The sequence below is a fragment of the Macaca nemestrina genome, chromosome 17, assembly GCF_043159975.1.
Source record: "Macaca nemestrina isolate mMacNem1 chromosome 17, mMacNem.hap1, whole genome shotgun sequence".
NCBI classification, from domain to species: Eukaryota; Metazoa; Chordata; class Mammalia; order Primates; family Cercopithecidae; genus Macaca; species Macaca nemestrina.
The window spans coordinates 85,032,843-85,046,479 of NC_092141.1; the positions used below are offsets into that span (position 1 = coordinate 85,032,843).

General features: G+C 52.1%; 1 protein-coding gene across 2 annotated transcripts in view; it reads right to left on the reverse strand.

Moving 5' to 3' along the window:
* Window positions 1–11,281: 11,281 nt before the first annotated feature.
* The window catches only part of LOC105469189 (signal recognition particle 68), a 44,959-nt gene continuing 42,603 nt past the window's right edge, over window positions 11,282–13,637 (reverse strand). For both annotated transcript variants that reach the window (XM_011719916.2, XM_011719915.3), the window contains 3 exons: window positions 13,087–13,162; window positions 12,595–12,650; window positions 11,282–12,106 (listed from right to left, as the gene is read on the reverse strand). In XM_011719916.2, coding sequence (XP_011718218.2) covers window positions 11,879–12,106; window positions 12,595–12,650; window positions 13,087–13,162 — 360 coding nt within the window. In that variant the 3' untranslated portion in view covers window positions 11,282–11,878. The remainder of the gene's footprint in view (window positions 12,107–12,594; window positions 12,651–13,086; window positions 13,163–13,637) is intronic.

Genomic DNA, 13,637 nt, shown 5'->3' on the forward strand with positions numbered 1-13,637 from the left:
AACGTCCATTTTTTTTTCTTTTTTTTGAGACAAAGTCTCGCTCTGTCACCCAGGCTGGAGTGCAATTGCACAATCTCAGCTCACTGCAACCTCTGCCTCCCGAGTTCAAGCGATTCTCCTGCCTCAGCCTCCCAAGTAGCTGGGATTACAGGTGCCTGTCACCACGCTCAGCTAATTTTTATATTTTTAGCAGAGAAGGGGATTCACCATACTGGCCAGGCTGGTCTCCAACTCCTGACCTCAAGTGATCCACCCGCCTTGGCCTCCCAAAATGCTGGAATCATTGGCATGAGCCACCGCACCAGGCCCCATTTTATAAAGTGTGCACGGTGCAGCGGTCCCCGCCTCCCCGCCCTGTCTTCCTGGCTGGCTGTGTGCGGGGCTCTGCGCACCATCTGTGCAGGGCTCGGAGCCCGATGCAGTAGGACGCGCATCACTGAGATCCTCAGATCCTCAGGCCAGCTCCAGAGAGGCGGGGACGTCTGGTGCACACCCTCCCCCAGGTGCCACCAGGGCTGGCTTCAGGTGCCACTAAGCCTGGGCTCTGGCTGAGGCCCACCACACTTGGCTTTTCCCACCTGCCTCTTCCCCACCCAGAAATGGCCCCTGGTGGCTTCTGTGAAGTCAGATTGAGTGGCAGACAGTGATGCCAGCTTATTGGTCTTTTCCTCACACTGGGGACCAGGGCTGCTGCCTTTTACTTCTGTGGTGTCCCTGAGCCTCTTCAAGAAAGGGGTGATGCCACCCCCCTTTCCAGGCGCTCATTTCACTGGCCAAGCGTAACAGGCCCCTTCTTCGGAGGTGGCGTCGCTTTCTGGGTCGTTCCTGAAACCCCTGCGGTTTTAGTGGAAGGAGGGCCTGAGGGGGAGTCAGGGGATGGAACAGGCTGACTGGGTGACATCACCTGGACATCCTGGCAGGCCTTGCTGAGGACAAAACACAGCCTGGCAGGAGAGAAAGGTCCCAGCAGACGGGGGAGACCAGGGACCGACACCTGATACCGGCCTCAGGCCCCCCATGGGATAAAAAAGGCCTGCACCCTTTTTGGCTGAATCTCATGGGAAGTCCCTGAACTCGGCCGTGGAGAGGGGATGCAGGAGACCCCCATTCCTGGAGGTGGAGGAGCTGACAGGGGCAGTGGGGGTGGGGAGGGCAGCGGCGGCCTCTGACAGCGATGAGGAAACAAAGTGGTCTCCAGTGTCCTCGGCTCCCAGCCCATGTGATGAGATGGCACCAGAGATGACAGGCCACTCAGCCTCTGCCCCAGCCTGCTCCCCCTTTATTCCTGGTGACACTTGTCTTCTAACCACTCATGGCATGCCTGCAATCAACTGTCTTCAGAAAGGAGCCGTTTGTGTGAATGACTACGGGGGCCGCCAGCCTCACCCCTGGCATCCCTGACTCACCTTTTTTTTTTTTTTGAGACCGAGTCTCGCTCTGTCTCCCAGGCTGGAGTGCGCTGGCACCATCTCGGCTCACTGCAACCTCTGCCTCCCAGGTTCAAGCGATTCTCCTGTCTCAGCCTCCTGAGTAGCTGGGACTACAGGTGCCCGCCACCACACCTGTTAATTTTGTATTTTTAGTAGGGACGGATTTCCACCATGTTGGCCAGGCTGGTCTCCAACTCCTGACCTCAGGTGATCTGCCCACCTCAGCCTCCCAAAGTGCTGGGATGACAGGCATGAGCCACCAAGCCCGGCTGCTTCACCTTTGAGCTAGGCCCCTCCCTGGGAGGTGGCAGTCATTGGAAGTGGGGCCCTGGGGACAGGTGTCCACACTTCAGATGGAGAGCAACCAGGTGAGGTCCCTGAGCTGTGCAGGGGGAGGTGCCCTGGACAGAGGGCGGCGAGCCTGAGGTCTGGAACACTGGGGCATGGAGCATCGCCGCCTCTGCAGAAGCCCTCCAGGAAGGAAATGAGCACTGCAGGGGGCCCCCACACGCCCCGGAGATTAAGGGCTAACTGATACACTGCAAGAAAAACAAGAGCTGACTTCCTGGCGTGATCTTCTCATGCCGGATCAAATCAGGCCCGGCTCCTCTGATACGCGCTGCCAGGCGGCAGGCAGGAACACCCCGAGCCCTGAGGCCGTCTCTCACCGTGGGATGCTCCTGTCAGATGGCGGCAACCCTGGCCCCAGAAGAAAACAGGAGAAAGGACAGGGACACAGAGTGGGGCATGGCTGTCTTTGTGCTTCACCTCTGGTCTCACCCTTTGGAGAGAAAGGAGCCCTTTATCTAAAAGGCCAAGATGGGGCTGACTGCCTGGATCAAGACCGTCAGCGTCGGTTTCTGCAACCACAGGCCCTGCTGTGTGTGGCTGTAGTGCATTTGAAGGTGCGCAGACGAAGTGAGATGTATTCTATGTGCAAAATTCATGCCAGACTTCAAAGACATACTATGGAAAAAGAATGTAAAACGACCGGGTGCGGTGGCTCATGCCTGTAATCCTGGCACTTTCAGAGGCCAAGACGGGCAGATCACGAGGTCAGAAGTTCAAGACCAGCCTGATTAACATGGTGAAACCTCATCTCTACTAAGAATACAAAAATTAGCCGGGCGTGGTGGCGGGCACCTGTAGTCCCAGCTACTCGGGAGGCTGAGGCAGGAGAATGGCGTAAACCTGGGAGGCGGAGCTTGCAGTGAGCCGAGATTGCGCCACTGCGCTCCAGCCTGTGCAACAGAGTGAGACTCTGTCTCCAAAAAAAAAAAAAAAAAAAATTAAGGCATGCATACAAAGAGGGCATCTCCCCACTTTGAGGGGCCTGGTGAGTCCTTCCCTTCACCTGGCCCTGGATTGCTCCTTGGTGGACTGAGAGGTTAGAGATGAAATGATCCCTGGGGCTGCTCAGCCCTCTGCCAGCCATGACTTTGTGCGGCAGCTTACCGACTCCTTGCGCCTAGAGCTCCACGCTGATGTGGGCAGCTGGCAGCTCACCCAGCTCAGGACCTGAGCAAGAGGTCTGATCAGACCAAAAACAGTGAGACTCTCGGCTCCAAGACTGCCAGACACAGCTGGGCACATGTGCGGCCCGGCCACGGTGTGACCACTTGGCAAGCGTGCCAGCAGTTAAGCCCTCTGGTGCCCACTCTCTCCTCCAGCTTCGGGGCTCCTGTGGGGAGGCATTCTTCTCCCTGCTGAGGCAGATGGTGGTAATTGCCTCCTTTGCCCCAGGAGCCGTAAGCTGCCAGGCGCCCATGTGTTCCTGAGGCGGCGAGGCTTTGCTGTCTCAGGAAATTGCCCTGTTTGTACAAAAGCTCCGCTGCCAGACCCTTGGACCGAAGTTGAGTGAAGACCTCTTCCCTTCACTCCCTTGGCCCACTGAGCAAAGCAGAGATGCCCTCCTCCAGCTGGGCCAAGAGGAGCACAATCTGGCAGACTGGGGGTTCAAGGAAACAGCCTCCTTCCATTGTCTGCAGGTACAGGGTTGGGGGGCAGAAGCTGTGGCCCAGGAATCTGCAGGGCCACCTGGAGGAGGCTCTTTTGGCTGTGAATCTGCCTAGCAAGTCTGATAAAAAGAAATGAAATGCCAAGGTCAGCCTAGAGAGAAGCAAAAGGTGGCACAGCTTGCCTAACCAGACAAGCGTGGGGAGGAACAGGTGCTGGTGATTCCTTTTGGGACTTTTACAGGGAAGGTTTAGAGGAAGCAACTATAAAAACTCCAAAAAACAGGCCGGGCGCAGTGGCTCACGCCTGTAATCCCAGCACTTTGGGAGGCTGAGACGGGCGGATCACAAGGTCAGGAGATCGAGACCATCCTGGCTAACATGGTGAAACCCTGTCTCTACTAAAAAGAAGTACAAAAAACTAGCTGGGCGCGGTGGCGGGCGCCTGTAGTCCCAGCTACTCGGGAGGCTGAGGCGGGAGAATGGCGTAAACCCGGGAGGCGGAGCTTGCAGTGAGCGGAGATCCGGCCACTGCACTCCAGCCTGGGCCACAGAGCGAGACTCCGTCTCAAAAAAAAAAAAAAAAAAAAACAACAAAAAACTCCAAAAAACAGAAAACAATCAAGCCTTGTGTGTGTTAAGAGAGCAGGCAGAATTCCTCATACTAAATGGCAAGAGAACATAGAGGGAGGCCCTGGAATCCTCAAAACCAAGGCTACCTTAGGGTATCTGTCCCTCACTCTGAACCATCCCTTTTCCCTGGGAGAAAGGGGACCCACAGCACCAGCCCCAGTTCAGCTGTAGGACTGGTGCTGGTGCAGCCCACTCCCCAGCCCCTGCAGCCACCTGGTGCACGAGCCATCCCTGCATTCCAGAAGTCTGCACCCTAGCCAGTCCTGCTCAGAAACTGGTAGACCCAAGGGCTCTGGGCCTCTCTGCCACCTTTAAGATAATAGCTATCCTTACTAGCCAGGTCTGGGGACCTGCAGCCCTATTTTGGAGAAGTGCAGGTCTGATGGAGGCAGCCAGCTAACTGTCCATGCCAAGATAATGACCCGTGTGGCCGCTTGAGAAAACGTTCTGCCGGCTGCACGGCAGCAGCAGGGACCTGGTAGCATCTGGCACTGTTCACTGGTCAGAGGGAGAAAAAGGTTTATAAAACAAACAGACAAACACGAAAACGAAGGAACAAGCCGTTCTCATAGCTGCCTGATTTGTCTCTATTGTCAGGAAGCTGAAAAGGGGAGGTTAAACTGCCCAGCACACACAGCAGCTCATCAGACCCAAACTATTGTCTGAATGGCATTGCATAGATTTAGGAGGACTTCCTGAGAAGGAGAAGACAAGGACACAGGCTGGCTGAGTGGAAGGCTCTCTCAGCTATGTGTGCCCGTTGACTCAGGGTACAGCAGTCCCACACTGTCTTGGGGTTCAGAACGTTTTGGGGGAACCTCCTCACTGTCTCCTCCCAGCAACTTTGAGACGCAGCTGCCCTTGTTATACAGGAGCTGGAGTGTGCTCAGAGGCAATGGATTAGTAAGCACAGGGCAGGGATCCACGAACTCAGAGGACCCTGGGCACCTGCTCTGTCTGCCTCACACCTCTTCTCGGGCAGTATGGGAGGCACTGCCTGGCCAGGCCTTTGCACAGCCACACCCGTCTCCATTCCACAGATGAGCCGCAGCTAACGTTACTCAGCTTTCACCAGCCCAGGTACCTGCCCATCATAGCTGGATTTCTAGGTCAGGAGATCCCTGGGGGAGCACTTCGCAGGGCCGAGGTTGCGGATCACCTGAGGTCAGGAATTTGAGACCAGCCTATCCAACATGGTGAAACCTCGTCCCTACTAAAAATACAAAAATTAGCTGGGCATGGTGGCGCATGCCTGTAATCCCAGCTACTCAGGAGGCTAAGGCGGGAGAATCACTTGAACGTGGGGGGCAGAGGTTGTGGTGAGCCGAGATCGTGCCATTGTACTCCAGCAACAAGAGCAAAACTCCATCTCAAAAAAAAAAAAAAAAAAAAAAAAGATCCAGGGGAAATTTGGCCTAACAGAAAGGATGTGGTTCTTTTCCAAGTGGTGAGGATTTGTTCAACCCTGAGCGGTGCGTGAGAACAGAGAGTTGCAGTTAATGAAGGCAAACAAAACCATCTGCCGCGGGCAGTGACCGTGGACAAGCAAGGCTCCCATTCCCAACACAAAATTGCCACCGCAAAGGGATGGCTGGAGGAGAAAACCCTGACTGTCTTGAAGAAGTTCTCTGTGGGTCTCAGGACCAGTGCAGAGCAGCTCAGCAGATAATAGCCTCCAGTGGGCTAAGGTGATATAGGAATCTGGAGCAAAAGCCAAACACCAGGCCACCAGCCTCAGATCAGAGTACCCTAACAGTTTGAAAAGGTCCTCACAAATATTCCATCAGTATTTGTCATGTGAGATACTTTTTTTTTTTTTTTTCTGAGGTAGGGTCTCACTCTGTCACCCAGGCTGGAATTCAGTGAGTGGTGTGATTATAGCTCACTGCAGCCTTGACCTCCTGGGCTCCAGCGATCCTCCCACCTCAGCCTCATAAGTAGGTGGGACTACAGGCATGCACCACCATGCCCGGCTGTTTGAGATATTTTCTTTAGTCTGTACCAAATAATAATACCTCTAGGCCAGGTGCAGTGGCTCAAGCCTGTAATCCCAGCACTTAGGGAGGCTGAGGCGGGTGGATCACCTGAGGTCAGGAGTTCAAGACCAGCCTGACCAACATGGTGAAACCCTGTCTCTACTAAAAATACAAAAAATTGGCCAGGTGCAGTGGCTCGTGCCTGTAATCCCAGCACTTTGGGAGGCCAAGGCAGGTGGAATCACTTGAGGTCAGGAGTTTGAGACCTGCCTGACCAACATGGTGAAACCCTCTACTAAAAAAAATTTAGCCAGACATGGTGTCACACACCTGTAATCCCAGCTACTTGGGAGGCTGAGGCAGAAGAATTGCTTGAACCTGGGAGGTGGAGGTTGCAGTGAGCCGAGATTGCACCACTGCACTCCAGCGTGGACAAGAAGAGTGAAACCTCATCTCGGAATAATAATAATAATAATAATAATAATAATAGTAACAATAATACCTCTAGTGGACGCTTGTAGAGCCCCTCACTCTGTGCCAGATGGTGCTTAGAGCAGAGGGTGGACCCAGAGGCCAGGGCCTGTCTACTCTGTGCAACCGGCACAGCCTGCCACCCCAGCTGGCTCTAGGCGGTGCCCCCAGCCATGGCCCCTCCCAGATCCTGCTCCCAAGTGTCTCTAACATCTAACAGAACAACAGGTTGGATTCTTCCAGTTGGTGGTGTCAGGATGCAGGCAATTTCCAATTTATTCTCTTTGCTTTGGAACATCGATAAATTTTACAGCTAAATCTGCTTTCCATCTCCTCCGTAGCAACAAGTGTCTTCAAACAAAAAATTAGAACCAACACATATTTTTGCTATCTTTGGATATATTCCTAGACCTCTAAATGTCCCAAGCTTTTCAAGGCTGCAGACAGAATTGCGCTGTTTAGAATTCTGTGATCAATTAGCTTTTTTGTGTGTGACTAACGACCGACACCTTGTATGTGAAAAATTAGCACTGCCACAGCGATGACAATGAACAGAGCACAGTCCCACCCTCAAAGTCCCTGGTGTCGGCCTTCCTCTCCTAGGGGGGTGAAGCCTCTGCCTCTGCTTTTGGGAGGAAAGTCCCTGCTATGGCCCAGGGCCGCTATGTGTTGTCATCACAGGCTGTCACCTCACAGTCGCGGTGACAGGCTCAGGTTGCCACCAGGGGAAGGGGTCGAAACCAAGCCAGGCACTGTTTCATTTCAAACGGGGAATCCAAGAGTTCTCACTGATTTAACATAAAAAAGAGAGGAGACAGCACATCCAAACAACATTCGGGAAGAGAGGAACGGACAGGAGACCCAGCAGCGAAGGCCAGTGCCATCCTCAGCCACCTCGCGCTCCTGACCGTCACCCAGCAGGCCTGGTAGGGCTTGCCTGGAACAGAGAATAGAAACCATGATCACTTCGGCTGGGAACGGAGGCTCACGCCTGTAATCCCAGCACTTTGGGAGGCCGAAGCGGGTGGATCACGAGGTCAGGCATTTGAGACCAACCTGGCCAACATAGTGAAACCCTGTCTTACTAAAAATACAAAAAATTGGCTGGGCGTGGTGGTGGGCACCTGTAATCCCAGCTACTCAGAAGTCTGAGGCACGAGAATGACTTGAATGGGAGACGGAGGTTGCAGTGAGCCGAGATCGTGCCACTGCACTCCAGCCCAGGTGACAGTGTGAGACTCCATCTCAAAAAAAAAAAAAAAGAGGCCAGGTGTGGTGGCTCATGCCTGTAATCCCAGCACTTTGGGAGGCTGAGGCGGGTGGATCACGAGGTCAGGAGTTTGAGACCAGCCTGGCCAAGATGGTGAAACCCCCATCTCTACTAAAAATACACAAATTAGCTGGACATGGTGGCGGGCACCTGTAATCCCAGCTACTCGGGAGGCTGAGGCAGGAGAACTGCTTGAACTCAGGAGGTGGAGTGAGCTGAGATCGCGCCACTACACTCCAGCCTGGGCGACAGAGCAAGACTCCGTCTCAAAAAAAAAAAAAAAAAGAGAAGGAAAGAAACCATGATCACAGCCACAGCAGACCTTGGGCAGGCTTTGAAAGTATGAGACTGGGCCAGGCGCAGTGGCTCACTCTTGTAATCCTAGCACTTTGCGAGGTCAAGGCAGGTGGATCACTTGAGGCCGGGAGTTCGAGACCAGCCTGCCCAACACAGTGAAACTCCACTTCTACTAAAAATACAAATATTAGCTGGGCATGATGGCATGCACCTGTAGTCCCAGCTACTTGGGAGATTGAGGCAGGAGAATAGCTTGAACCCGGGAGGCAGAGGCTGCAGTGAGCTGACATCGTGCCACTGCACTCCAGCCTGGGCGACAGAGCGAGACTCTGTCTCTAAATAAATAAATAAATAAAAGTATAAGGAGACTGAATTGAGGTCTCTTCGTCCTGTCTTGATGTTGGAGACAGAAGCCTCCTCTAGGTTCAGAGCTTGCTGACAGCACCAGAGTCCATCCTGGAGGAGGGACTGGAGCCAGCACAACATGGAGCACCCACTTGGAAGAGACCCATTCGCAGCCCCCGGGGCCTCAACTGCATGTCCTGCTCCACGGGAAGGCAGGACTGAGCGGCCTCCGAAGTGTCCTTCTGTGAAAACCCCCAGCGAACAGCCTGCAGGGTGCAGGGGCAGTAAGGGCCTGCTTGAAACCTGCTCCCATCAGAGGCAGAGCCGCTTCCCAGGGCCTGAGGACAGGAGGGGGTCCTGCGTCTGGCGCTCTGTCCCCCATGACACAGCCTGCTTAATGTCCAAGAGTCCCACGTGAAGGGATGTGCAAGCTCGCCGGAGACCTTGGCCCTGCCAGATCTGTCTTCTTATGTAAACACCTGCTTTTAATACTAAACAGCATCACTGGCCGGTAACAGCCAGTGCTGCTCAGAGTGCCTGGAAGGAGCACTGAGAGGAATGGAATTTGTAGTGTGGCCGCGAGACAAAGCATTAGGCAACCTGAGAAGAAAAGGTGCAGTCTGGATTCGCCTCCATCCCTAGTTGATAGGTCCTGGGTCCCCACTGAGGCCAGTGCTGTAGTGGGAGAGGCTGGGAGGGCTGTGGGCGGGACAAAGGGACATCTTCCAGGAGGATGAGCGGTTCCCCATGCCTGTCCCCCTCACGATGCTGCAGGCAACGGCCTGAGGCAGGCCTGAGACTGCTGCACAGCAGGGCCTGGAACTGGGTTCTTGGAGCTGGAGGACAGCACGGCTGTCAGCACAGAGACGAGACAAGGGAGGTGCAGAATCCTGGCAGATGACCCTGAGAGGAGGATGAGGACATGGATGGACAAGGACCTGAGACCAATCATCTGTGCTATATATATTTTTCTTTAAACAATTTTTTTTTTTTTGGTAGAGACAAGGTCTTGCCATGTTGCCCAGGCTGGCCTCGAACTTCTGGCCTCAAGTGATCTGCCTGCCTCAGTATCCCAAAGTGCTGGGATTACGAGGGTAAGCCACTGTGTCCAGCTTATCTGTGCTATATTTCCAGAAGGAGGGGTGAGGACAGTCCTAAATTTATATGGCATAGATGATGAAACTTTCAATTAGAAAAACCCCAGCTTCCTGAGGCTCTCCAACCCAAAACAAATCCCAGGGGTTAAGGCCCCTCTTCCAGCATCTCAAGGTTCTAAGCCACCACCCAAATCTAACAAGAAGTCTGATTTGTGTCTCACCATCCTTTCTAGCTCTTAGCCCGCCCTCCCTGCAACTTACTGGGAAAACAAGAGGCATAGCCAAGCCCACAGTGGCATTCTAAAACCACCTTTTCAAAAATTCTAATGGTGAGATTATTAGAGTGAAAGAGGTCTGGCCTAACCCACTCCATTTTGTTTTTTTTTTTTTTTTTTTGAGATGTCACCAGGCTGGAGTGCAGTGGTGCGATCTCGGCTCACTGCAAGCTCCGCCTCCTGGTTCACGCCATTCTCCTGCCTCAGCCTCCAGAGTAGCTGGGACTACAGGCGCCCACCACCATGCGCGGCTAATTTTTTGTATTTTTTAGTAGAGACGGGGTTTCACCGTGTTAGCCAGGATGGTCTCGATCTCCTGACCTTGTGATCGGCCCGCCTCGGCCTCCCAAAGTGCTGGGATTACAGGCATGAGCCACTGCACCCAGCCTCTATCTTGCTTCTAATCTCCAAGCTGTCCTTGTTCATTCCTGGGAATAAGCTGAACTAACTTTGGGAGAAGCTTACAGTTTAACTGTTTAACTTTGCAACAAAGATGGTAACAGCATTTTCCGGAAATAAACCCCCTTCTTGCCTGGGGACCAGACTGCCTTTGCAGGACTAACAAATTAGCCACGAGAATTGAAGTTACGGTTTAGGAGTCATGCAGCCACAGGCCACAAGATTCTGAACCTTCCCAGTTGCTCCTAGGGATGACATCACTGTTGTAAAACCTAAGAATGGTGCTTGAGATATTTTTCAGACCCTGCACTCTATGGATCGGCTGGCACCATCCATCCAAACTGGCTCATCTGGTCTTGTGGCCCTTGCCCAGGAAACCAACTCAGCACAAGAGGCCAGCTTCAACTCCCTATGACCTCATCTCCAACCTGACCAATCAGCACTTCCCACTTCCAGACCCCCTGCCCATCAAATTATCCTTAAAATTCCCAGTCTCTGAATTTTCAGGGAGACCAATTTGAGTAAAAACAAACTCCAGTCTCCTGTTTAGCCAGCTCTGTGTGAATTAAACTCTATTACAATTCCTCTGTTTCGATGAATCAGCTCCATCTGGGCAGCGGGCAAAGGGAACCCTGGCGGAGTTACAATGCCATCCTGAAACAATGCTCTCGGATTTTTAACCAGTCAGCCTTTTCTTCCAGCCACCGGATTTGCTCAAAAACTGAAAACAACTAAGCCAACATTTCTCGTGGCGACTTTCCTTTCCTATGTGACAGGTGAGTTTTGATTTCCAAAGGGAATCATAAGTGTCAGGTACATGTTTAAATCACTTTTATTCCTTGCTTTCTTACATTGTTTTTGTGACTTCTATTATTGATGTTATAATAGAAGTGAAAAGGGATGACTAAGAAAAAAAGGGGAGTAAAGAAGGGGATTAAAATGTAATGGCATCAAAAAATTACACATTGGGAACTCCTGAAAAATAGTACCCTCTAACATCTGTATCTGGCATCAGCCACACCTAGCTGCTGGTAAGTCAGGTTACACTTGACCTCACTGGGTTCACACAGCCAGGCTCCCGAGGAGAGAACAGGGACTGGATATGAGGGAGAGCACATAAGAAATGGGCACAGTCTCCATCATCTTTGCCTTTTAATATAAGATTTGGTTTCATCATTTCTGAGTGTAACATATTTCTTCTAAAAATAGAGCTCTCTGCTTGTCTGAAACTTCTTAGCGTTCACTGGGAGGTGAAGGGGAATAAGGCTGACCGTAATTCTGGGGTGACGTTGCCAGTTTCATAGTCATAGATAAACTTTTCAAGGGATCCTGGATGCTCACAGCAAGGATGAGTTCATTTCAAATCCATGGTAGTGAAGAAGCATGACAAAGCGTTTCAAGGCCCCATCTGTGCCTGGTGTGGCCTCCTGAACACATCACTGACCAAAGGCAATCACAGCTCACAGGGCGCCAGACAGCAGCGGCCCTCTCCCAGGAGGCCTAGGAGACAGGATGACCCCGCACACATTTACCGGAAGACGACAGGGTGCTCTCCTAACACACGGCTTAAGAATGTGTACAAACACAGATGTAGGAATGCAGGGCCGAAGATGTTAAACTCTTGCCCCGGGCCAACGCAGACCTGGATTTAATATCATGGAACTTGCTGGGATTTTCTCACAATACAGATTAAGAGTCAGAATCTCCCCCACCCCTGAGGAAGAGCCTGGTTAGCTCCTGAATCCAAAGATGCCCTTGATGTATCCAGTGAGGCCACTCTTGGTCTTCTGTTCCAACTTGTCCTCAAGAGGTGGGAAAGCCACATGGTTGAGGGCCAGGTCAAAGAACAAAGGCTTGCAAGGGATGGGCTGGAAGCCTGGTGGGAAGTGCACAAGGTTGGCTTGCTTGGTGACAAGGGAAGGGTCCAGGCAGAATGTCTCAAACCGTTCAACCAGAGGCTGGAAGTCAAATCAAAGAGACATATGTAGGCATCCGTCACAGAACACCCTTGGTGAACATTTCCTGAGTGCCGACTGCCTGGTTCAGAGCTTTACAGGCGCCATCTCACTCAATCACTCAATCCTGACAGCCTCCTACGAGGAGCAGCTACCACGTCCCTGTCTTGCAGTCAGAGTCACTGAAACCCAGAGAGGCTAAGAGATGGGCAGGCTAGGACTGGGGTACAGGTCTGTCGGCCATGTTCCGAGTTAGAGCTCTTACCCACAGGTGCTACTCTGTACAGTACAGATTCCTCAACCCTCTTCTTCCCAGGGATGATCTGACATCTAGGAAGCTTTATGCAGGAAGCTTTGAGGTTGGGTAAGAGAAGGGAGAGAGGTGGGGGTTTCCTTAGAAATTTAGGGTCCACTGCTCTACAATGAGCTTGCCTTTCTAGTTTGTTACTAATCCTGCTTTGTAATCCTCAAAAACTACAGCCCAGACTTACCTTATTGTCCTTGACTTGGGAAGAGGAGGTCTCTGTTTGATGAGCATCGTTTCCATCTGGAAGTTTCACAGGGATTCAGTAAGAACAATGATTTATAATAGCACACTACTCACAAATGAGGCCTATCACACAGGTGGCCCCTACATCCCAAAAGTAAAAGGAGCCAGTACGTGGGGAAGCCAGTCCTGTCTCCTGCTGAGAAGTGGTGGAGATAAACAGATCAATCCCAGATCCAACGCTGTCAGCCCAGTGAAGCCAGCACAGTTGCATGAGGACAGTAAAAGGGAGAAGGGCCAGTGTAACAGCACATCTCGAAATGCTTCTACACGATCTGATGCCCAGCTGGCACAAGTAAAGGCCAGGAAAAAGAAACATCTTACAGATGAACCGAGACAACCCTTTCAACCTTAAAACAGTAGTGTGGGGTGTGGGAGAGAAGGGCAGTGGCAGGAAGGGAAGTCTGGGGATACAAAGGCCAGGCAGGGGGCTCACCAAGGATGGCCGCGGCCTGCAGGGAGCACTTCTCTGACCGCACTTGAGTGATGAGCTCTTGCACGTCAGGTAGGTCCTGTAAGATTCAGAAAACGTGTACTCCCGAGTCAGGGCCAGGTCAGAGCACACCAATCTAACCTGAGTTAAGCGACCCCACTGGTATTTTCATAGGACTTTAGACTTTCTAAATGGTTCTCCCTATTAGAATAAAACAAAACTAAAAGTGCTAGCCTGTTTCAAATGGGAAAAGCTATGCCACGGCTTAAGTAATAATGCCTGGAAATAAAGATGATGTTGATAATATTAATAAATTTATCATACACTAAAACAGTGTGCCAGGCATTATTCTAGGCAGGTTACATAATCACTAGCTTAACCTTCTCAATAATCCTGAGGCAGTTTGCACTCCCATTTTACAGATGAGAAAACGGAAGCATGGAGAGGTTAGGCAATGTGCTGGCCATGCCCCCAAGTGGCAGCGGGCTGGGGTAAAGGGCTGGGCCATCTCGCTCAAGGGCCTTCGTCGTTACATCCCACTGCTTCAGCGAGGG